Source organism: Bos taurus, chromosome 13, assembly GCF_002263795.3.
Source record: "Bos taurus isolate L1 Dominette 01449 registration number 42190680 breed Hereford chromosome 13, ARS-UCD2.0, whole genome shotgun sequence".
Lineage (NCBI taxonomy): Eukaryota > Metazoa > Chordata > Mammalia > Artiodactyla > Bovidae > Bos > Bos taurus.
Genome location: NC_037340.1, coordinates 40,129,411 through 40,151,806, shown reverse-complemented (window position 1 = coordinate 40,151,806; position 22,396 = coordinate 40,129,411). Strand labels below are relative to the sequence as shown.

Genomic DNA, 22,396 nt, shown 5'->3' with positions numbered 1-22,396 from the left:
GACTCTGCACTCCCAATGCTGGGGGCCTGGATTTGATCCCTGCTCGGGAAGCGACTTAGCAGCAGCAGCAGGGAACCAGAACGCACATGCTGCAACTAAGACTCTGCACATACACACAAATATATATCTATAAAAATAGAAGGAAAACCACAGAAAGTGTGAGTTCCATTCCAGAGGTTGGTGGGGGGCGTTGCGGTGGGCTGAGACAGGGTCACATGGAAAGAAGAGGCCATAGAGAGGAGCATGGAGGCCACACAGCTGCCACTTAGGCCCTTCAGGGGATACTGCTCCAGCCTCTGTTACGTCAGGGCACACGTGGACCTGGGCCCAGAATGCCAGCACCTATTCTTTTTAAATGAATTTCTTAGCTTTTCCCCCTCGTGATTTATAAATTGGTACACATCTTGAACTTAAATTTTTTTTCTGCCAAATTGGTAGATATCTCAAATATGGAATGATGTGATTTTTATCTTGCCCCTAGCTCTGTTCCACTTCATAGTAGTGTGATAATATATTCAATTAAAATAACAAAGAAAAAAAATTAAAACCTGGTATCTAAGAAAACAACATTACAATCTACAAACCTCATTTTTTAATAGGCCCTTCCTCCATCCCTGTTCTCCTTTTCTTCCCTCTATCCTGTAGGAAAATTTGGTGGTTCAAGACTATCAGTCAGTTTGTGCTGCGTAACAAATTGCACAACAAACCATCCCAACACTGAGTGCCGTCAAATAACCACTAGTCATTTAATTTGTGATTTTTCTGAATCTGTTGGGCAGTTCCTCTGGTTTGGGTTGGCTCCTGCCTCTGACTGGCTAGTGGCGAGTAGCCTCATTCACACATGTCCTGATTGTGAAGCTGCTGCCCAGGGCGCCTTAATCGTCCTTCACGTGGGCCCTCTTGCCCAGCTGGCAGGGTTCCTTGGGCTCCTGCACTTGTGGCCTCAGGGCTCCATGACCTGCTGGCGAGTACGGCGTTTTGAGCTCACCTCACGTCTGCTATCGTCACCATGGTTGGAGCAGGTCACGTGACCTCTCGGATTCTGGGGCTGGAGAGAAATAGACCCTTCTTGATGGGGAGAAGACTCGGCCACTCTGTTGCCTTGTATCTCCTGCAGAGTCACGACGAAGGACCGATGAAAAGAGGGAGAGGCTTTACAGTTTCTTGCTTTTAGTACAGTCTGTGTGTTGACTGGAGCCCAGGGGAGGAAGTTACCAAAACAAAAGAAGAAAGGAAAATGCTTGCTAGGAATAACAAAATCATCTTGTGATCCCTTCAGCCCTCCAGTTATTCAGCCAAACCTGCGTTGTTGGTTCTGCCTTCAAAACGTATCCAGAATCGCCAGCCTCTCCCCCCGGCTTCTCCTCCTGACCTCTCCTCCTGGCCTCCTCCCGTTGTCCTCACCTGGGTTACCACAGCCACCTCAGAACTGGCCTCCCTGCCACACCGTCCACGCGACCCCACCCCACCCCCGCCAAAGTCTCTGGGAAAGACCAGCTGGAGGGTTGCTTTGGTACCCTCTGTGTCTGTCGGTCATGAGCTCCACGCTGCAGACCCTCCAGTGGCCTCACGCCCTGCCTGCCCACCCGCCTCATCCCCATGACTCTTCCCCTCGCTCCAGACACAAGGACCTCCTCGTTGTATCCTCCCCATGCAGACCTGCTCCCCAACGGGGACCCTGCACTGTCCAGTCCCTCCACCTGAAACATAGCCACCCCCCCATTTCCATACCCCGGGTCTCCCTGTGGCTGCTCCCTCACCTCTTTGAGGTCTTTGCTCAGGTATCCCCTTATCAGCAGGGTATCCCCAACTTCCCTAGTCAACCCCAAACTGCCCTTTGGGGCATTCCCATCTACTTCTTGGTTTCCTCACTCATTTCTGGAGAGCCTTCTCCTGCCGGCATGTAAGCCTCCCCAGGGCAGGGGTATACACCTGTGAACTCATGGGCCCTCAGATCCCAGAAGAATCCCTGACACGGAGGCCATCCTCGGAGTTTGTTGAGTGAATGAGTGACAGCCGCTTCACAGAGCTGTGGGGGTTCAGATCCAGGGTCAGCAATGTAATTTTAACCTAATTTTTAATATCTTAAAATTGGCACATTGTCATAATAATGAATTCTTTTTTTTATCTATTCCAGGGAATAATAAGTCACAAAGGGAGGAGCTGGACTCCATTCTCTTTCTTTTTGAAGTAAGTTTTTATTAATTCATTTAGCTTTTAAGATTCTCCTCAAAAACAAGGTATTTTAGATCTTTAATGTTACTTGAAGACAAGTAAAAATGATGGGCATGTGTATCCTTTTACAAACAAGATGCTAAGAATGTTCTTGTGATTTTTTTTTTTTCCCTTGTGGGAGAATTTTTCCTCTGTGGGGATCTAGATGGGAAGTTATTAGATGGAAATGTTTGTACATTTTAAACATCGATATTGCCAAATTGCTCTTCAAAAAGGTCGTATAAATCTATATGTAAACTTCCACGTAAGTCTTCTGTAAATTTCCCCAACCAATTTCTGCAGATAATTTTTTTCTTTTTAATATATACGAATTGACATGTAAAAACTCGCAGTTTTTCACATATATTTCCCTGACTGCTTTTGAGGTTGCCACCTATGTGTCTCTGTGTTCACGAGTGTTGATCATATGTTCTCTCCAAAGGTGGAACAATGGCTGTGGCTTTTGATCTATTAAGAGTAAAGTCTTTCTTGTCTAGATGTATTAGACAAGTGATCAGATTACTGATGCCTTGAGAACTACACTGGAACCAGATTATAGGTTCTGAACGTTAATTGTTGGTTGTCTAGAAATGATTCATGCTTTGAAAAGACGTGTGCTGAGCTTGGTGGGAGACCAGCTTCGTGACTGTTGAGGAAAGTCGTATATGTGTTTGCTGCAGAGCTGGCTGAAGGGGTGGCTGGGGGGGAAGGCTGTCTGGGTTCGTGAAATAAAACAGATGCAGAAACCTCCAGCCTGGTACGGGTTCGCGGCTGGCAATCCGTCACTGGTCACCCATCTCTTCTGAGGGCCATGCTCCTTCCTCAGAGTCCCAGACATTGATTCAGGGCATGTTTTGTGGTGTTTCTCTGTGTTTCTTGTGGTTACCCTGCTGTGAATGAAGCTGGCGCAGAGGAGCTGTTTTTAACAGGAGCTTTAATTATGTCTGTCATTTAAACAGGTTTCTACTGACCATTGCCGGTTGAACTCTTCTGTTAGTTTATATTATTTATGTAGAAGGTTAATGCATTTGCTAAAGAACCCACCACACATAGGTAAAGCATGAGGATAAAGCTCACAGGCTTGCCACACCCACCATCGCCACCTGCCCCCGCACCCGCACCCTGCCACTAAGTTTAAGGTCCAGAAACTGCAGTGTACCTCCTCCCTGACCGCATCCCCGCTCTGGTTTGATCTCCTTGCAGATTACTTTATGATTATTCAGATTTTTTGTAAAAAAATTCTGATTTGGTTAATTGCTTATTTTTCTAAGAATTCAAAAAATTTGGTCCTATCCCCAGTTTTAAAACTTATGGCCCAGTCCTTCCTTTAAGGTTCATAATCCCTTCAGTTTTATCTGCTTTGGATTAATCTTCATTATCTCCAAACTGTTGCTTATTATTAGGGGAAGTAGTTGTAGTGTTAAGGTTGGTGCAAAAATAATTGCGGTTTTGAACCCAGAGTTTTAAATCATTATAACTAGGTTCAAACACATCCTTATTAATCAAAATAGGAACCATTACAGTCAACACATTTTTGCCAACAAGCGATAAGTTTGTTTATTCTTGTAGCATAAAAATCTGTGCTTCAGGATTCAACACGCTCTTGGGAAGCATTTTCTGCATCCTGCTGGTTATGGAAGTGTTGTCCCCGCAAAAAATTGTTGAGATGCTTGAAGAAGTGGTGGTTGGTTGGTGAGAGGTCAGGTGAATATGGCAAAACTTTGTAGCCCAATTCGTTCAACTTCTGAAGCGTTGGGCGTTGTCGTGGTGAAGAATTTGGCCCTTTCTGTGGACCGTTGCCCATTACAGGCCTTGCGGTTTTCAGCACATCGGATCGATTTGCTGAGTATACTTCTCAGATGTAATGGTTTCACCGGGATTCAGAAAGCTGTAGTGGATCAGACCATCCAACAGTGACCGTGACCCCTTTTTTGGTGCAATTTTGGCTTTGGGGAGAGCCTTGGAGCTTCTTTTCCATCCAGCTGCTGAGGTGGTTATCAGTTGTTGTTGTATAAAATTCACTGTCACAATCTGACTGAGAAATTGTTCATTGCTGTTGCACAGAATGAGAGATGATGATGCTTCAAAATGACAGTTTTTTTGGATTTGTGGTCAGCTCATGCGCTTTTTCACCGTTTCAGTTTGCTTCAAATACCAAGTGACCATAGAGCAGTCGATGTTGAGTTCCTGGGCATCTCCTCGTATAGTTGTACCAGGATCAGCTTCCATGATGGCTTTCAGTTGGTCCTTGTCAACTTCCAATGGCTGGCCACTATGTTCTTCATCTTCAAGGCTCTTGTCTCCTTTGCAAAACCTCTTGAATCAGCACTGTCCTGTACATCCATTAGCAGTTCCTGGGCCAGTTACGTTGTTGATGTTGCCAGTTGTCTCCATAGCTTTACCAGTTTTGAACTCACTGCACCGTATCCTGGAACTTAACCCAGAGATCAAACCCACGCTGCCTGCATTGGAAGCTCGGAGTCTTAACCAGTGGACCACCAGAGAAGTCCCTCTGTGTGTTTTTGCTTTTTTTTTTCCTTTTCATGTTTTAACTTCTTTTGGTTTGGTATTCCTATGTGGCTGGTTTCATTTGATTGTCTCTTGATCCTTGTTCATTATTAGACATCTTTTACTTTCTGAAACAGAAGATTTGACACTGTATCTGATCATTCTCCTATCTGAAGTCTGTCTTTGGTTGTCAAAAGCTATTGGTTATTTCTTCAAACTCTCAGAGTAGCTTCTTCTCTTGTACATTTTGTGATACCACTTTGAGATCAAAACTCATGGGATGCATATTTAATTTGTTTGAATCCTTTTTTTTTTCCTCAAAGGGTTTGTTTTTGCTTTTGCTTGGGGTCTGAGAGTGTGCTTGTTTGGGGTCCCTTTGGCTCCACTTGAGGGTCCTGGTTCCTTACTGGCATCCTAGGCTCAGTTTCTCACACCCACATTGGAGTGGACTTGAGATCTAGAACTTGAAGATGTCCTTGGGTCCTCCTTGGATTTGGCATTTGCTCCCCTCCTGCTTCCTCTCTGGCTGTGTTTTCAGTCCTTGCTGGTTTCTCTGTGTCCCTGAAGTGTGGAAATGACCTGTCCCACAACAGGAAAGCCCATCAGAGCCTGTAGCCTTGTACCCCTTTGGGGTGGGGGGCTGGTTTCAACACTTCCTCCTTGTGCTCAGAAAGTTTAGATTAAGGAGGGTGTTACTCCCCATACATTACCATCTGTAGGGGGTTTGTTGCTCATGTAAGAGAACAAATATATCTTATTCACAGCTTCATAAAACCTTCATCTGGTGCCATAAACATGAGTGAAAAATGAACCTGCACCACTTCTGTTTTTGTTTATGTTGTCTCTGTCTCCATCCTCAGAAGGTGGGTTATAATTTGCATGGTTTGTTCTGAGGGTTGTGTAACTTCGTCGCCACCGTCTACAAGTTAGTGCCACTTAAAAAGAGGTGGTTTATGAGGATTTGAAGGTAAATACTTATCAAGGTGTAAATAATTGGGAAAGGCTTCCTTCAGAAGAAGTGGAATTATTAAGACGTGTTAAATTGCAGAAGGGCTACTGTGTAAAGATTGTCAATAAATAAGAAATAGGTTGGAAAAAAGCACGGCGGTAAGGGAGTTAAGAAGGCAAGAAAGAGGAGCCTGTTAGGGGAGCTACTGCTTGCTCTGTAAGTCAGGGCTGTCTAGACGGAAACCTTTGAGGAAGGAAGCAGTCATTTTTTTCAATGTAGTGAACCACCAACCACATCACCCTGCTTGATGAAGCAATGGTGTCAGTCCAGGCTGAGTCTCCTTTAGGCAGCCGGCGGACTGTTACATCTGCCTTTATGTTCAGTGGAGGACGGTACCCCTCAGAAGCTGACCTCAGCCACCCTTGCCCTTAGTTTCAAACTTCTGTACCACTTGGAGTTTCTCTTGTTGCTGGTTCACAGGGACGTTTTTCACAACTAATTGAGGTTATGACTCCTTAGTTTTACTCTTCTTCTAAAAACATATTTCATGGCACTTCCCTGGTAGTCCAGTGTTTAGGAATCTGCCTGCCAAGGCAGGGGACACAGGTTCAATTCCTGGTCTGAGGGGGTCTCACATGTGGTGGAGTAACTAAGCCCATGGCCATGAATATTGAAGCCTGAATGCCTAGAGCCAGTGCTCTGCAACAACAGAGGTCACAGCAATGCAAAGCCCAAGCACTGCAACCAGAGTAGCCCACGTGCAGCAACACAGACCCAGTGCAGCCAAAAAAAAAAATCATCTATCATTGCTGTGTGTTTCAAACGGGCGTGTGGAGTTGATGGTGTGGGGCCCCATGCCATGAGTCTCCATTGTGCCTCCTGTTTAATCCTTTCAGGAAATTGGAGGTAGATACAGTCTTTTCAGTTTTTTATGGATGGAAGGATGAGGGCTTCATTGTGTCAGGTGACTTGCCCAAGGTTGCATATCTGTCCAGTGGTAGATAGAGGCTGAACCTCTGGTCTCACTCTGGAACCCATTCCTGAACTCAGCACCGGGCTGTGCACCACTTAGGAGTCTCAATGATCAAGCTGTGCTCCAAGGGCTGTGATACCAGCATACGCCTATTCTTGTGCAGGCCATTCATTCATTAGATGTGTTTATCACATATCTACTATGTGTCAGGCGCCCTTCTAGATGCTGGAGGTACAGCAGTGAGATGGACAGAATCCCTGCCCTTATGGAGCATGTGTTACATTTCGTGGTAAACTGAAGAGTCCCTGGTGAGAACGGGTACGTCAGAGCGCCAGTAACCACCTTCTGAGTCAGGAAATTCTGAACGGCCCTTCTCAGAAGTGACGGTGGCCCTTGAGGTGGCTACCTACATAGGTCAAAGGAGGGTTGATGTGGGAATGTCAGGCACCTGGTGAATGGCTTTCAAGGTCAAATAACTGACTTGACTTTGAGATCCTTCTGGATTCAGCAGTTGAGGTTTTTATCCTGGAATTTGTTTTAATCAGGTGTGGGAAGACTCACAGACCTGAAGATGATTGGCATGAAGGCAGAGGTTGTTACAGTACATACAGTGCCAGAAGCAGGAGGTGTGGGACATCAGGTGGGCCCTGAAGAGAAGCTCCAAGGTGACGAGAGCAGGAGAGAGAGGAATGGAGGTGGCTTCTGTGGGAAGGAAAGGGCCAGGCAAGGTCATGAGCAGGCAGAGCAGATTTAGGGTCAGATAATTTGAATCCTGTCAATGGGCTGTGGGCCATGGGGGTGGTCCCTGGCTGTCCAGGACCTGGTCCCCAGGTGATCTGGGCAGGAGATTGTGTCCCAGGCAGTGAGAACCCAGTAACGGAGGTGGCCGTGTGCGGATTTGGGCTTGACTGGTTTGCATATCGAAGGTGTGCTGGCAGGTACTATCCAGGAATCCGCTAACCCTGGGGAGGGTAGTCTCTGCCAGCCCAGTAGGGCTCCAGGCGTCAGAGCACCAGGAATCGAGAAAACGAGAAGCCACAGTTGTTAAAGAGATGCGTTTCTAGCTATCTGCCACGCTATACATTATCCTTCCTTTAGCAGAGAGACAGGGTGTCTGGATTGTTTGACAGCAAGGTGTTTCCCCAGCCTCCCACTCCCCAATTAAAATGCACATCTGCAGAAGAGGTTTCATATCAAACTTACCTGTATTTTGGCCTCAGATGCTACTTATTCATCTATTTTTCCAATATCACACAGTTAGCAATCACAGATCTACAGGACATTTGATTCCTGGATCTGTTAGTTTTGAATTTATCCAGCTTACCCCAGGAGACTAAATAAACCCTGTGTTTGTCCTCCCCAGAGACTGAATGGGGTCTTTACCTCCTGTGAAGTGTTGTCGGAGCTGGTCTCACACTCGGGATCCCTGGGTCTCCTGTGTAGGCTCCCGTCTGGCTTGGCTGTCGGGGCCACTCTGTGAAAGTGCTGTCACCCCCCTGGGCTTGTCACCTGCCACCCTGCTTCCCACCACCTGCCCCTTCCCCCCGCCACGCCTCCCCACCCAGGCCTCTTTCTGCACAGCTTCCCTCCTGCCTCTTGGTTTACAGAGTTCTCTTTTCAGGGCCTGTCCATTATGCGTCTCTTCATCTGGCCCATTTTTCAGGCTCTGTTCAGACCCCCCCGTTTCTCCTGGCATCTGCAGCTGAAGGTGCCCACTGTCCTCTGTGAGCTCCTAGAATGCACTCCGGCTTGTCCCAGCTGGTTGTTCCTAGTTTTCCCTGCAGGTGGCCCTCTCTTAGCTTCCTAACCAGACAGGAAGCTCCTGGGCTGGCCCTGCTGCCGTGAGAGAGCATCCTTTGGGCCCCCACAGCGCCTCGCACTTGATAATATTTGTTGTTGGATTAAAGCCTCTTAAATTCTCCATTTATCTCCCATGGGATCATGTGGTATTTTTATGCTAAAAAAGTATTTTCTTTCCTCACTTGAAACTCCCTGGACAAAAGAGATAGGAGAAAGGTAGCAGAAGGGCTGGCGAGGTTTGGATCCGGCTTTGGTACAGCGAGCCGCGTGGCCTTGACCAAGGCCCTGAGCCTTCCTTTGTCTTAGAGCCTATGCCTCTGCGGCAGGGGTGGGACCAGCTGAGTTCTGGGGGCACCTCAGTTCTACCAGCTGAGGGTCGCATAAAGTAGTTCTGACCGAAGTCTCCAAACGAGACATCTTCAAAATAAGAAGTTTGCAGAGAAGTCTTTTTTTAGCCTGAAATTTAGCTTCATGCTTCTATTTAGTTTTAATATTTAATCCGTTTACCTCTGGTTAGCCTTTGAGTCTCTAAACATCCCTGTTGCTTTCTTCTCTGGAGCAGCCCTGTTCACCAGAACTTTCTGGGATGATGGGACTGTTCCATATGCAGTTAGGCCACCACTGGGCCACTTTGTGCTTGGAACGTGGCTAGCGTGACTGAGCAACGTAAATTTTAATTGTATGTCGTTTTATTTGATGTAAGTTTTAAACTTAGGTGGCCACACGGGTGTTAGTGGCTGCCATTTGGACTGTGAGGCTATGGCGTGTTCCCGTACAGCCTGGCTGCCTCGTCTGGGAGACTCGTTTCTTCTTCCTCAGGCACCTGGTCAAGTCCTCAGCCTGTGACCCTTCCCTTTCCTCGTGGGGAGCAGACTTCACCACAGGTTTAGGGTTTTGCTGGAAGGAGGCTTTGGCTGAAGGGAACATGCCCCTGCCTCTTGATTGGGGAAGTGGCCTTCTGCAGTGCAGAGTTGAAAAGTCAGAAAACAATTTCATTCTTCTCTTTTCGTGCTTATGTTAAGATGAAATGAACATTCTAAATCAGGGGCTGTCAAACGAGGTCAGATTTCATCTGCCCCCTTCCGTCCATCCCCCTGATAAAGAAAACAGCGTCAGTGTCCTTCCTCCCAGGGTGCTGCCTGGTGTCCTCCCCACCCCTATGTTGGTGGGGGGTTCTGGTGGGAGAAGCCTGGACCTCAGAGCCAGTGGTGAGTCGCCTGGAGAGCACGGATGACCAGAGGCTTCTTCAGGGGCTGACAGAAGAGCAGGGTGTTACTGGGGCCCGTAGGTTTTGTTTTTCCTTCGCTAACGAGGATGACTTTGATGTGGACATCAGCCTCCTCCTTGGCATCTGTGGGGGTGATGCTGGCTCGAAGGGGCCCTTCCTGGGCAGCCTTGCTGGGCACACTGGTGTCTGGGAGTCATAATGACCAGCTGGGAGTCCAGGACCCTAGTGGGCTTTCTCTCTTTACTCTAATGGAATTCAGTCTGGGCTCTCTTGTTTTTCAGTGTTCCATGGGAGCTTATATCGATAGTGGGTTTAGCCTCAAATTCTTTCCTCAAAATAGGGGGAAAGGACTTTCAGTAGGCTTCCAGATGATAATAAGTCAGCTGGACCAATGCAGAGCCCCAGGCTGTGCGGGAGAAGAGGAGACGATGGGCTGGTTTTCGCTCTGTCCAGTTGCTTTCCCTGTGCCGGTTCAGTATTGACTGTATTTACCATACATGCATTTATTTATATATTTTCACACTTAATAGTCCCGTTCTACCTCAGATATTAATAATGAAGACTTGCCTGAAGTGAAACTAGAATCATGGCTATAATAGGATTATAAGCCATTCTGACACGTTTGCCTCCTCTCCACCTCTCTCCCTCACCCCCACCATTCTTCTTTTGGTGGATCTGTGTATCCTTTATAACTCTTTGAAAATGAAGACCAGTTTGAAGCTCCTGCAGAGGTTCAGGGGAAGTGCTTGGGCTGAATCACGACCAGGTCTGTGCATTCAGGGCAGGTGATCGGTAGGATTAAGTCACGGGCCATTGTCTGTTCTGAACAGAAAACACAGAGCAAGGCCACAGAATTGTATTTTCACAGTTAACGAATTTCCACAGCCCCTGGTCTCCTCCGCTTTATTTGTCATTATTTATTCCAGACTGTCCACCATACAGCAGCCCTCCTGGGCGGCTCCCCACTCCACACCGAGGGTATCTCACACTGTTAGTGCTTTTTATTTCTTTTTCCTGTAAGGACCAGTTTCCTGCTATTGAGTGGAGAACGGACAAGAAGAAATAAAATGAACACGAAAAGCAGATTCTTCTTAATTCCTTGAAATCTAAGTTCTTGTTGAGGATTTCAAATATTTGGATGCTTCTATGGATTTTTTTTTGCTTTTTTTTTTCTCTTAAAAGACTGATTCCCACTTTGAGTGTAGCTCCTTGGTCACTGCCATAATTCTAAATGACTGATTGCAGTTGAGAAAAGTCAGGGTCCCCACAGAACAGAGCCAGCAGAAATTCCTCTCCACCCTGCAACCCATCCTGAGTTCTAGTCGGCCAGTGGAGTCAATGCCCCGGATTATCATGACCAGGGTACTGGGTCATTGTTATGACACTGGTGTTTATTGTAACACCAGTTACAATGGTATGTATATTCACTTATTTATTTATTTCAGACTTTAAACTTTTTATTTTGTATCGGGGTATAGCTGATTGACAATGTTGTGGTAGTTTCAGGTGAATAGCGAAGGTACTCAGCCATACATATGCATGTCCACTCTCCTCTAAACCCACTCCCAGCCAGGCTGGCATATAACATTGAGTTGAGTTCTATGTGCTATACAATAGGTCCTTGGTGGTCATCCATCCTGATTATAGCAGTGTGTGCATGACCTTCCCAAACTCTCCAACCATCCCTTCCCCTCAGCAACCATAAGGGTATTATGTATATTTAAAGTAATCATCAGTTCAGTTCAGTTCAGTCGCTCAGTCGTGTCCGACTCTTTGCGACCCCATGAATCGCAACACGCCAGGCCTCCCTGTCCATCACCAACTCCCAGAGTTAACTCAGACTCACGTCCATCGAGTCAGTGATGCCACCCAGCCATCTCATCCTCTGTAATCATAGAGACGTAGAATTGACCTGGTTTTCTTCATAACGTTAGTCATGCTTGCTGTTTTTATTAATGTTGGGCCCTTGTTTGGGGGCAACTGCAGGTGGGCACATGCGTGTCACAACCATGTGTGAGCTGCTCCCCAACACCACTGAGACTTCCTCAAGCGGGGTTACAGGGGAGGCTGGGGTCCAGCTGTGCCCTTTCTCCGTGGTCTCAAGTGTCGGCAGGGGTCGTGAGTCAGCTCAGTGATCGCTCCCTAGCACCGGGCCCTGCACAAGAGGTTGGGGAGATAACGCAACCCGGGGCCGGGTCTTCTGTTTCTGGAGCACGTATCTGCTTCTGATCATGAAATCTTTATGATCTCTGCAGACGGGAAGATGGAAGCAGGGTAAACATCTAATCGCTTCTAGAATTCTAATTGTGGTTATAATTCAGCAATCTTTTTACATATTACTAATAACAATTTGACTTAGATGACAGTGTCTGAGTTGAAAGGAGCCATTTTCACTGGACATTTTAACTTCTAAATTTAATACCAAGACTACAGTTTTCCTTATGCCTTGTGACTTCTAGGTGAGAAACTTGGGACTGACCCAACAGAATATACTAAATTACTCAGTTTACCTGGGAGGAAGGGGATACTGAAGCTGTTAGAGAAGCCTGCGGCCGTGTGAAATTACACTCCAGTGGCCCTCTGCCACAGCTGGGGTGCCGCGGCCCTCTCCCGTGGTGTGCACCATGGCCCTGGGTGGCTGACACCTCCAGGAGTGGGTCCACCGGAGGTAGCACCCACAGATGCTCCCAGGAACCCCGCAAGGGCAGAGGGTAGAGTCTGCGTCAGGACCACATATAAGGAAACGTCACACTAAAACTTGAGCACGTTGTAGTCACTGTTAGAACAGCAGGAGATACACAAAGACCCTTTTCTCTCCCTTTAAACTGATTGGAATGCATAGGTGACCACAGTTTGAACGAGTTGGTTTCTTCATGTATCAGTTTAGGAGACAGTTGTACGTGCGTTTGCTGTCATCCGATGGTCATTTTTCTGTGGCGTGTTTTGCTTGGATGCAGTGTGGTGGCTGCTACACTGACACCCAGTGTGTGAGATGCTCGCCATGCAGGACAGGCTGAAAAGCCTGCTGGCATCAGCTGCTCCTGCAGACCTGGTGTTCCCTGGGTGAACTTGGCAGAGGAGCTCGCCGTGAGCTGACTGCGGTTCTGTGACACGTTCTAACTGTGTGGAAGCGGGTGTTTAAATGCGTTTAAATCCTTGTAGGTTCTAGGGGTACAGGAACCAGGTGCTAGCATCTCCTGGGGGAGTGGTTATTTCTCTGCCTGGAAACTCTCTGGATGTAAAAAATTTTTTTTCTTCTTGTTCTGTGAAAAATGGCACAGAAAAAACAAACAGCTGGTTGTGTTGGTATCAAACTTGAAGAGATCTGAAAAATGCAGTTTCTAGCCAGGAAATAGAAGCTTGAATTGAAGAAGGGGTGGCAAGTTTGGTTGTGACTGAGGTTTCCTGCGTCAGAACCTCGGGTGTAAAGAAGACTCCTCTTGGGGGTGTTCCAGCCAGTGGGTTACTCAGAGCAAAACCACATCTTGTGGGTCGAATTATGTGCTACTATGTCACTTTCTGTATTTCTTGTTGTTTGTCTTTGTGTGTTTGGAAACCAGTTCTGAGTGACTTGGTCTTTGGTAGAGGAATTTAACTTATTTATATTTATTATTTTTGTGTGTAATAATTAGCATTAACTTTTTTTCTTCTACTCTTGTTTTTTTGGGGAGAGGTTACTGACTCTTTATGCTTTGGGATTTGGGAGATATACTTTCGATTTTCTATCATTTCTATCATTGTTTAAAATTAAAAATTGCTATTAAAAATTTCTTTTTATTATCCCTGGTGGCTCAGACGGTAAGGAATCTGTCTGAGGTTCAGGAGGCCCAGGTTTGATCCCTGGATCAGGAAGGTCCCCTGGAGGAGGGCCTGGCAACCCACTCCAGTATTCTTACCTGGAGAATCCCATGGAGAGGTGCCTGGTGGATTGCAGTCCATGGGGTCGCAAAGAGTTGGACACAATTGGGCGACTGAGATAACTGACAACTGATCAAGAATAAAGCAGTGTTTGGCGTTACTTTTACTTTACCCCCATATATCTTTTGTCCATCTTACTTTTTAGCTATTTTAAGCACTTTTTATCCAGATTATTTTATTGTAATATTTTTAACATTTATTTCTCTTATGTTAATGGTTTTGAGGATTTGCTCTATTTTTATGCCCGTATTAATTCCAGTTATATAAATACAGATTGTTGTTCATGCTGTTTATGCACCTGCACCCTTGTTTTTGGATTATTTAAAACTAATTAATCTCTGTATTTGCTGGAATATGAATCATTTAGTATGTTGAGGAGGGTGAGGTATGGGGCTGAAAAATTCCCAGCTCTAGAATACCTTTTTTTAGAAAAACAACAAGAACTTCAGACAAATATAGCTGGCTCTATGCTTTTCAAATAATCTCTTTTTCTCAATACTCTGAATTTTGTTTGCTTTGCAAAAGAGCTGTATTGTACTCTGTGTGTGTGTGTGTGTGTGTGTGTGTGTGTGTGTGTGTGCGTGTGCGTGTGTGTGTGTAGGAGTGCTAAGTCAATTCAGTCATGTTTGACTCTTTGTAACCCCATGGACTGTAGCCTGCCAAGCTCCTCTGTCCATGGGATTCTCCAGGCCAGAATACTGGAGTGGGTTGCCGAGCTCTCTCCTAGGGGTTCTTCCTGATCCAGGGGTCAAACCTGCATCTCTTATGTCTTCTGCATTGGTGGCAGGTTCTTTACCACTAGTGCCACCTTCTCTAGCCATCTGTGTTACACGCCAGATTCACATGCAAGACCTGGCTTGCTGTGGGACATCTGTTCTTCTGTATGTCTCTGTTCTGCTGCCCCTTCTCAGAGTGGCCTGCTGTGAGCAGCTGACCATGCTGCCTTCTGGAGCTTAATATTGCAGAAAGACCGAGGTCAACCTGAGTTTTGTTCCTTTGTGGATAATCCATTTGTTCTTCTCAGATTTTCTGTAGGACTTTTAACTGTATGTTGAATTTGCAGCTTTGAATGTGCTACGTCTGGACCCTTATCTCTCTGTTCAGCTTGATTAGTGCTAGGGAGGTCTCGGGATGCATGAGGTTATGTGGGAAGCTCTGTGGTGACTCTAGATTCATGCTTTCTGGGTTTTCATCTCCATGCAGTATTTTCTGATTTCAAACATTACCTGTGCATCTACTGTTTTTATTTATGCAGATCTTAAAAAAGACTCAGTGTCCTCGTGGGTCTCTTAAGACTGTGAGTGAAAATTGCTTTAAAAAGTACCCTATTCTTTCAGCAAATCTATTTCAGAAGGAAGAATCCATTTCTTTTGAGGATGGTCCCTCCTTTGCTGCATATTCTATGGATATCCTGCTTTCTCAGGAGGGGGCCACAACCCCTACTCCTCTTCACAGGTTCGTCTGTGCTTTAAGCAGTGATTCCTCTGAGTGTTTTGCTCGTAGATGGGATCCTTTACCCTTTCTGAGTTTTCATTGCTTAAAGAGATTTTCCCACATTTTTATATTGATCAGTTTCTAAAATACAGGAGGGAGAAATCAGATTCCATCCTCTTTTTTTTATGCATTCCCTATTTCCTTTAGATGTTTTTGCCTTGTGTTTTAAGTGTTTGGCAATATTTTTTTCTTTTTCTCATTAGCCAAGAAAAGTATTGCCTTTTGAGTGATAATCTAATCAAGTATTAAGATTTACTATAACACTGGGCAGGGGCTTCCCAGGCAGCCCTAGTGGTAAAGAACCCGACTGCCAATGCAGGAGATGTAAGAGAAGCGGGTTCTATTCCTGGGTCAGGAAGATCCCCTGGAGGAGGGCATAGCAACCCACTCCAGTATTCTTGCCTGGAGAATCCCATGGACAGAGGAACCCGGCAGGCTACAGTCCATGGGGTCGCACAGAGTGGGACACGACTGAAGTAACTTAGCATGCATGTACACACATAACGTTGGGAAAGCCAGTTCTATTCTCTTTGTCAAACGCCTGCTGTCAGGGTTCTGAGTTTCTGCGATGTCTGCGTATCAGCACCTACCTTAAACTTGGGCATTTCTTTGTATCTGTTGTATGTGCCTGCGTGCGTGCTAAGTCACTCATAGGGGTCCCTAAGATGGCTCATAGGAGGTCTTCTCTCTAGGAATGCAGCAGCTGCTGGAGGAGTGGCTGGTGCCTGTCATGTTGGGGAGGGATGTGGTGGAGAGGTGGTTGAGGTGAGCCCTTCTCAAGAGGTGATGTTTGAGTTGGGTCTTAAAGACGGAAAAGGCTGTTAGAAGACGGAGCTGTGCTTTCCTGGCTCAGTTAACAGCAGGGTGAGTGACTAGCTAGAAGGGTACACGGATAAGAAGAAAAGCATGACTTTTTAAACTCAAAATATAGGTACCTTATTTTTAAGATTCTGTTGTTCCTAATTTTAGCTCCATTTCTCTTAAATTTCAAAGTCCCAAATGTTGACACCCAAAATTCAATGAGACTATTTTGTCTGCACTGGATAGTCATTTTTAGTGAGAGATGAGCGGTGACCAGGCCCTGAGTGGTTGAACACGGCACTGTCTCCGTAGATCACCCTGGGACTCTCCAGGCCATCTGGCTCCTGCCCATGGGGTCCTGTTGAGACCAAAGCACGTGTGGCGTTCACAGGATATGTCCTATAAAGCCACCTGCTCTGTCTCTTCCTAAGTTTTCTGAACTCAAAAGGCCACGTGACTAAATAAGACTTCTGTTCCTCCACACTGAACTTTGTGTTTTCTGGTCAGTGTTTTCTTCACCTTGCACCCTGGGCCTCGTGGCTGGTTTCAGGGAGAGTGGTTCCCATGTTCTGTTTGTGTGCACAGAGCAGGTTTCACTGGTCATTGTTGACCAGTTAACTGGTCACGTTATTGCATCGGTGATTATGTGACATTTCCTCCTTCTTCACTGACCTCCTTTTCTAAGTGGAATCAAAATTGGGTGTGAATCTACTGGGATACATTGCAATCATCTAGGAATGATTTGAAAGAAAAAAAGGAGTTTCCCATACAAATTAAACGAAGATCAGCAGTTTTAAAGTACACGATAGCATCTTGTATAAACTGCAGCTTCCATTTCACATTATTCCTGGTCATGCAGTAGGTTCTGAAGAAAAAAGAGACTGTGGATAATCACTTAAAAGAATGACAGATTCCCTGAGGTGCCGATCAGTAGTAAGACCTAATTTCTATTTCGAGTGTGCTGTGTTGGATTACCATACAGATGCAGCTGAGCACCAAGCATTAACTACAGCCATGTGCCTTTCAGAAAAGTAATATTTATTCACGCTGTGTGGCTTTCCTGCATTTTTTAAAATTTTACTCTCCAGTGAAACTGCAAACAAGATGTCAATAGCTTCTGTGGCATCCACAGTCGTGGAGCTTAGAATATTGGCTGCAGCAGCAATGCCATGTTGTATTGGCCTCCACAGAGGTAGGCTTCATCTGGGGCTTTCAGAGGGACAGGCTTAGCCTTTAGGCACAGATAGTTGTGTGGGGCTTTGTTTTTATTGACCTTGTAGGCGTCAATGTATAAAAAATGACTCTTGCTATATTTGAGTGCAAAAAGCATCTCTGTGGGTGAGTTCAGCTTTGAGTTGTGTAATATTATGTCTGTTTGGGAATATTCTTAGTAGCTCAGATATTTGGCATGGTATTTCTTATCCAAACCTTACTGAGTTGATTTTTGAGTATCTTTAAAGTCCATCCATTTTGGAAATCTGAAAACTTTTGTCTGGAAGTGGTGACGATGTCAGGCCTGACCTCGGAACAAGTTGGAGGCTACTTGTGGCCCACCAGCAGCATCCTAGCAGTCCTCGCCCACCGTTTTGCTGTAGTCGCTGTCTTTCTTTATATTTTGATGTATGGCAGAAGCCAACACAATATTGAAAGCAATTATCCTCCAATTAAAATTTAAAAACATAAAGGGGAAAAAATAAAGTTAACAGCAGCAGCAAAAATAAAGACATTTTTTTTCTTTGTTGCCTACTAAGAAAGGAAATCTAAATCAAGAAGAGCGATCTATCTGTATTTTGAAAGGTTGAAAAGCACAATTCAGTGCCAGATGGTTTCCCGACAACAGAGAGATCTGAGGAGCCCGTGGGCATGCCACGCATTCGTCTTGTCTGAGATAAGCTCTACCCTGACTCTTGAGACTAATTTTCTCAGCATCTGCTGTATGAAATTTTTAGATTAAGTGGCAAGATGGGACCAGAAGAGAATCCTGGAGGGACTTCCCTGGTGGTCTAGTGGCTAAGACTCGGCACTTCCGGTGAAAGGAGCACGGGTTGGATCCCTGGTCAGGAATGTAGGTGGGATGCCAAATGCCCTTGGAGGAGAAAGCCTGACCCAAGAGGACACCCAGTTGCTGCTGTTCCCTCAGCTGGGGAGAGAGGACTAGATGGGAGGAGGAGACAATGCTGGGCTCCACTGCCTGTGAAGCCTCAGCCAGCTGATGAGAAACAAAGCCAGCAGAAGTAGTAGGGTCATTTCTGTTAGGCCTTCAGCCTCTCGATACGATGAGAATATTCCAAGTAGTCACTGGAAGATGGCTGTAGCAGACAGACAGATGCACAGCTCATGTCCACTCCAGCCTGGCTGCAAGGCTGCCATCCTCAGCTTCCAGCCACCACCACGCTCTTCCCATCATGTCCCCAGCCAGTGACCCACTGAGGTTGCAGTGAGGGGGCCTGGCCGTCCTCAGGCACCCGGGCTCCTCCAACAGGCCATCTGCTCCCGGACTCCTGTGGGGCCATACACTCTGAGTAGGGGTCTGGGGCTCCTCTGTTTCCTCATTTCTCTTTCACAGAGGCTGCTCCCCAGTAAACCACTGGCACTCCTAACTGCATGCAGGGTCTGTTCCCCAGAGAACTCAGCCTACAAGGATCATTATTCATTTGTTATCAAACACATTGAACCTCGCCTCTGTAGATGGAATAGGAAGTGGCAGCCCACTCCAGTGTTCTTGCCTGGAGAATTCCACGGACAGAGGGACCTGGCAGGCTATGGTCCTTGGGGTCGCAAAAAGTCAGACATGACTGAGCACACGTACTGTAGTAAATTTTTCAGTAAAAGAGAAAGTATGAGTTAAAGAATCACAAAAGGCAACAGCACTATTTATAATTCCCAATGTATGGAAGCAACCTAAATGTCCACTGACAGATGGTGGGTAAAGAAGGTATATACACACACACACACACACACACACACACACACACACACACACACCCTCCCATCAAACACAGTGGAATACTACTCAGCCATAAAAAGAATGAACTTGGGGAACATTATGCTAAGTGAAATAAGTCAGACAAGGCACATACTGTGTGACATCACTTATATGTGAAATCTAAAAAATATAATAAGCTAGTGAATGAAAAAAGAAGCAGACTCGTAGATATATTGAACAAATTAGTGGTTGCCAGTGGGGAAAGGGAAGAGGGGAGGTTGCAATATGGGAGTTGAGGTGAGGGGGAAGAGTTATTATGGGATTATGTGAAATCCTGTGTGTGAAACTTTTGAAAATTGTGGGGTACTATAGAATTTAATTAAATCAGAATCAGAAGAAGTAAAGGTTCTTTGTTATATCTACCAGGGATGGTGGGAGGAGAGAGGGTCATAACTACTATCCTAAAACTAATTTTTAGCTCTTAATTTCAAGAAATCCTTGCTGCCAGTTTAATTTCCTTATTCCACGGAGTAAGGTCTCACCCTCTTTGTTCATCTTTCTTCCCAGTTCTGTTTCTTGTCTGGAGACAGGTGATGCTTTTAATGGAAATGGGAAGTAGAAGGGGAAAAAGAGAAAACCTAGAGAATCTGGCATTTGACAGGTTATTTTTGTTCTATTTAAGCAATGGCTGTGATATAATTACAGTGATCCCTTCTGTTATTTTTTTCCCTTTTCTTTCTTTTAGGGAGAATTAAAGTTGGGCTAGTAATCTCTTTAAAACATTCAGGGGAGGAAGCTTGCTTGGGGCAAGTGAAAGAGACTGTTTCATAGGGGTCCAAGATAAAGTGAAATTTATGCTATTGCAAAGTGTTTTTTTTTTTTTCCTTTTCTGAAATACATCTGTATAGAGATGCTGCATGCTTGCCTGCTCAGTCATGTCTGACTCTTTGCAACCCCAGGGACTGTAGCCCGCCAGGCTCCTCTGTCCAAGGCATTTCCCAGGCAAGAATATTGGAGCAGGTTGCCATTTCCTTCTCCAGGGGATCTTTCCGACCCAGAGATCCAACCGACATCACTTGCATCTCCTGCATCACAGATGGATTCTTTACCACTTGAGCTATCAGGGAAGCCCTCTATGTAGAGATATATAGATCTATAGCATGTACTATGGGCTGTCATGAAAATGTGTAACTTCATTCATTTGTTGTTTATTTTCTTTTTGCATCTTATTAATTTTTGTTGTTTTTTTTTAATAGAAAATATTGCAGTTTCTACCTGAACGAATTTTCTTTCGATGGCATTACCAGAGTATAGGTAAGAACAATTACAAAAAATTTTAATTAATGTATATTTCTTCTAGTAAAATCGCCAATAAGTGATTGTGGATTTGTAATTCTACATATATATATATATATATATATGTAGCATATTTTTACACCTCTCTGTACCTCTTGCCCACCATAATGAAGGCCTAGCACAGCCAAAAATAAATAAATATTAAAAAAAATACACTTTGGGCTTTAAAGGTATAGGCTCAATCAGTGAATGTTCACACATGGCCAAAATTTGTGCGGGGATTTTATATATGAGTCGTTAAATCTAGTTTGTTCAACTAGATTTTTCTTGTAGATAGTATAAAAACCAGGTACATAAATAAACTGCAAATCGGCTGATGACTTTTTAAGAGTATCCATGTTGGTCATGCCCCTAGGCTACCCAGTGGCCCCACATTTGCCTGGGATTGGGAACACACCCTCTGAGACTCATCTCTCATAGTTTCTATGGCTCACTCCTCAGGAGTCTGAGTCTGACAAGCCCTCCTGGTTCCCCCAACCCCAGTCAGGTCACCCAGAGCCCACTCTTCCCGAGGGATCAGTAGCTCCCCGTGGACTTCACACCAGGACCCTCTCAGGGTGCATCGCGGCCAGGCTGAGCCAACTCCAGGGACCTGTGTGCGGCCTGCCCGCCAAGGGCTGGCTGGGCCTGATGCCATGTCAGCTCACGCTGTGCCCTCCCAGTGTCTTTCGCCCATCACCCCTCTGTTGTCTGGAAGCCCTCTTCTTGGGTTAAGGAACAGCCCTGCAGTCTCCTACACTGCTGAAACCCAGGTTTTCTCTGACTATTCTCTGTCTCCCTCAGAGGATGGGGATGAGATTGTGGCCTTTTTATTTTCCTGCAAGACCAAGTCCTGACCAAGACCACCACCCCCTCTATGGAAACCTCTGTCTCTTGACGATGCTGTGTTGTCCCTCCTTGTTGCCGGCGTGTCCTCTATCTTTTGCCCACTTGCTTTCTTTTAAATGGCTTCACTCTCTCCCAGTCCTTTTCCTTCCTGGCAAGTTACCCATCAGCCCCATGACCCCTCACCCTCCGTGGCTTCCTGATTCTCCTCCGACCCTTGTCATGACACACATCTCTGTTTAACCACAACCTCCGTCCCGCTGATCTGTCATTCAATCATTTCCAGGCTACCTGCTGGGTTTTATTTTTACTTTTTTAAAGAAAACCTTTTTTTGGACTATCATTGACATACAACAAATTGTACATGCTTAATATATATTATTTGATAAGTTTAATCACAGGTCTACACCTGTGCAGCCATGGATACCATCATGATGATGAATATAGCCATCACTCCCAAGAATTTCCTCCTGACCACCCCTGCCCCCTTCCCCAGCTCACCCCTTAGTCCCCTGATCTGCAAACACCAGTCTGCTTTTTGGCCTTATAGCTTGATTTTTTAGAGTCTTATGGAAATAGAATCATGCAGTATATTCCCGTTTTGTTTGGCTTCTTTCACTCAGTATAATTATTTTGAGGTGCATCTGTGCTGGTGCAGATATTAACAGTTCGTTCTTTTTAACTTCTGAGTTGTACTGTATTCCATTGCATGGAGATACCATAGTTCATCATTTGATGATGGGCCTTTGGGTTGTTTCTATTAATAGTATTTGGCTACAAATAAAGCTACTGTAAACATTTGCATGCAAGTCTTTGTGTGGACACGTGTTTTCCAATCTTTGAGAATGAAGTGGCTGCATCATATAAAGACATATGTTTAACAAAGTGTTTGTACCATTTTACATTCCTGCTAGCAGTGTGAGAGTTCCGGTTACACCACATTCTCATCAACACTTCGTATGATCTGAGTTTTAATTTTAGTGGTAGTGGTATCTCATTGTGGTTGTAATTTGCATTTCTCTAATGACTACGTGATCTTTAGCGTCTTTTCATGTGCCATTTGCCACCTGTATGTCTTGGTGAAGTGTATCTATGAATCTGTTGCCTGTTTTTCAAGTTGAGGATGTTTTTTCATCCTAATACTGAATTCTAAGAGCTCTTCACATATTTTGGTTGTAAGTGTTTTAATCAAACATATGATTTGGAAATATTTTCTTCCCATCTCTGGTTTGTCTTTTCAGTCATAATAGTTTACTTCAGGGAGTAGATGTTATTAATTTTGATGAAGTCCAGGGTATCAATCTTACTTTTATGAATTTTGCTTTTGGTGTCTTGTCTGATGAATCTTTGCCTAACCCAAGATCGCAAAAGATCTGTGTTTTCTCCTAGAGATTGTGTAGTTGT

The 22,396-nt window shown here is 45.2% G+C and overlaps 1 protein-coding gene across 3 annotated transcripts in view; it reads left to right on the top strand.

Annotated features, from left to right (window-relative positions):
• Window positions 1–22,396, top strand: part of RALGAPA2 (Ral GTPase activating protein catalytic subunit alpha 2) — a 278,035-nt gene that overhangs the window by 26,769 nt on the left and 228,870 nt on the right. For all 3 annotated transcript variants that reach the window (XM_025001044.2, XM_025001043.2, XM_025001040.2), the window contains exons 3-4: window positions 2,138–2,190; window positions 20,068–20,125. In XM_025001044.2, the coding sequence (XP_024856812.1) occupies window positions 2,138–2,190; window positions 20,068–20,125 (111 nt within the window). The remainder of the gene's footprint in view (window positions 1–2,137; window positions 2,191–20,067; window positions 20,126–22,396) is intronic.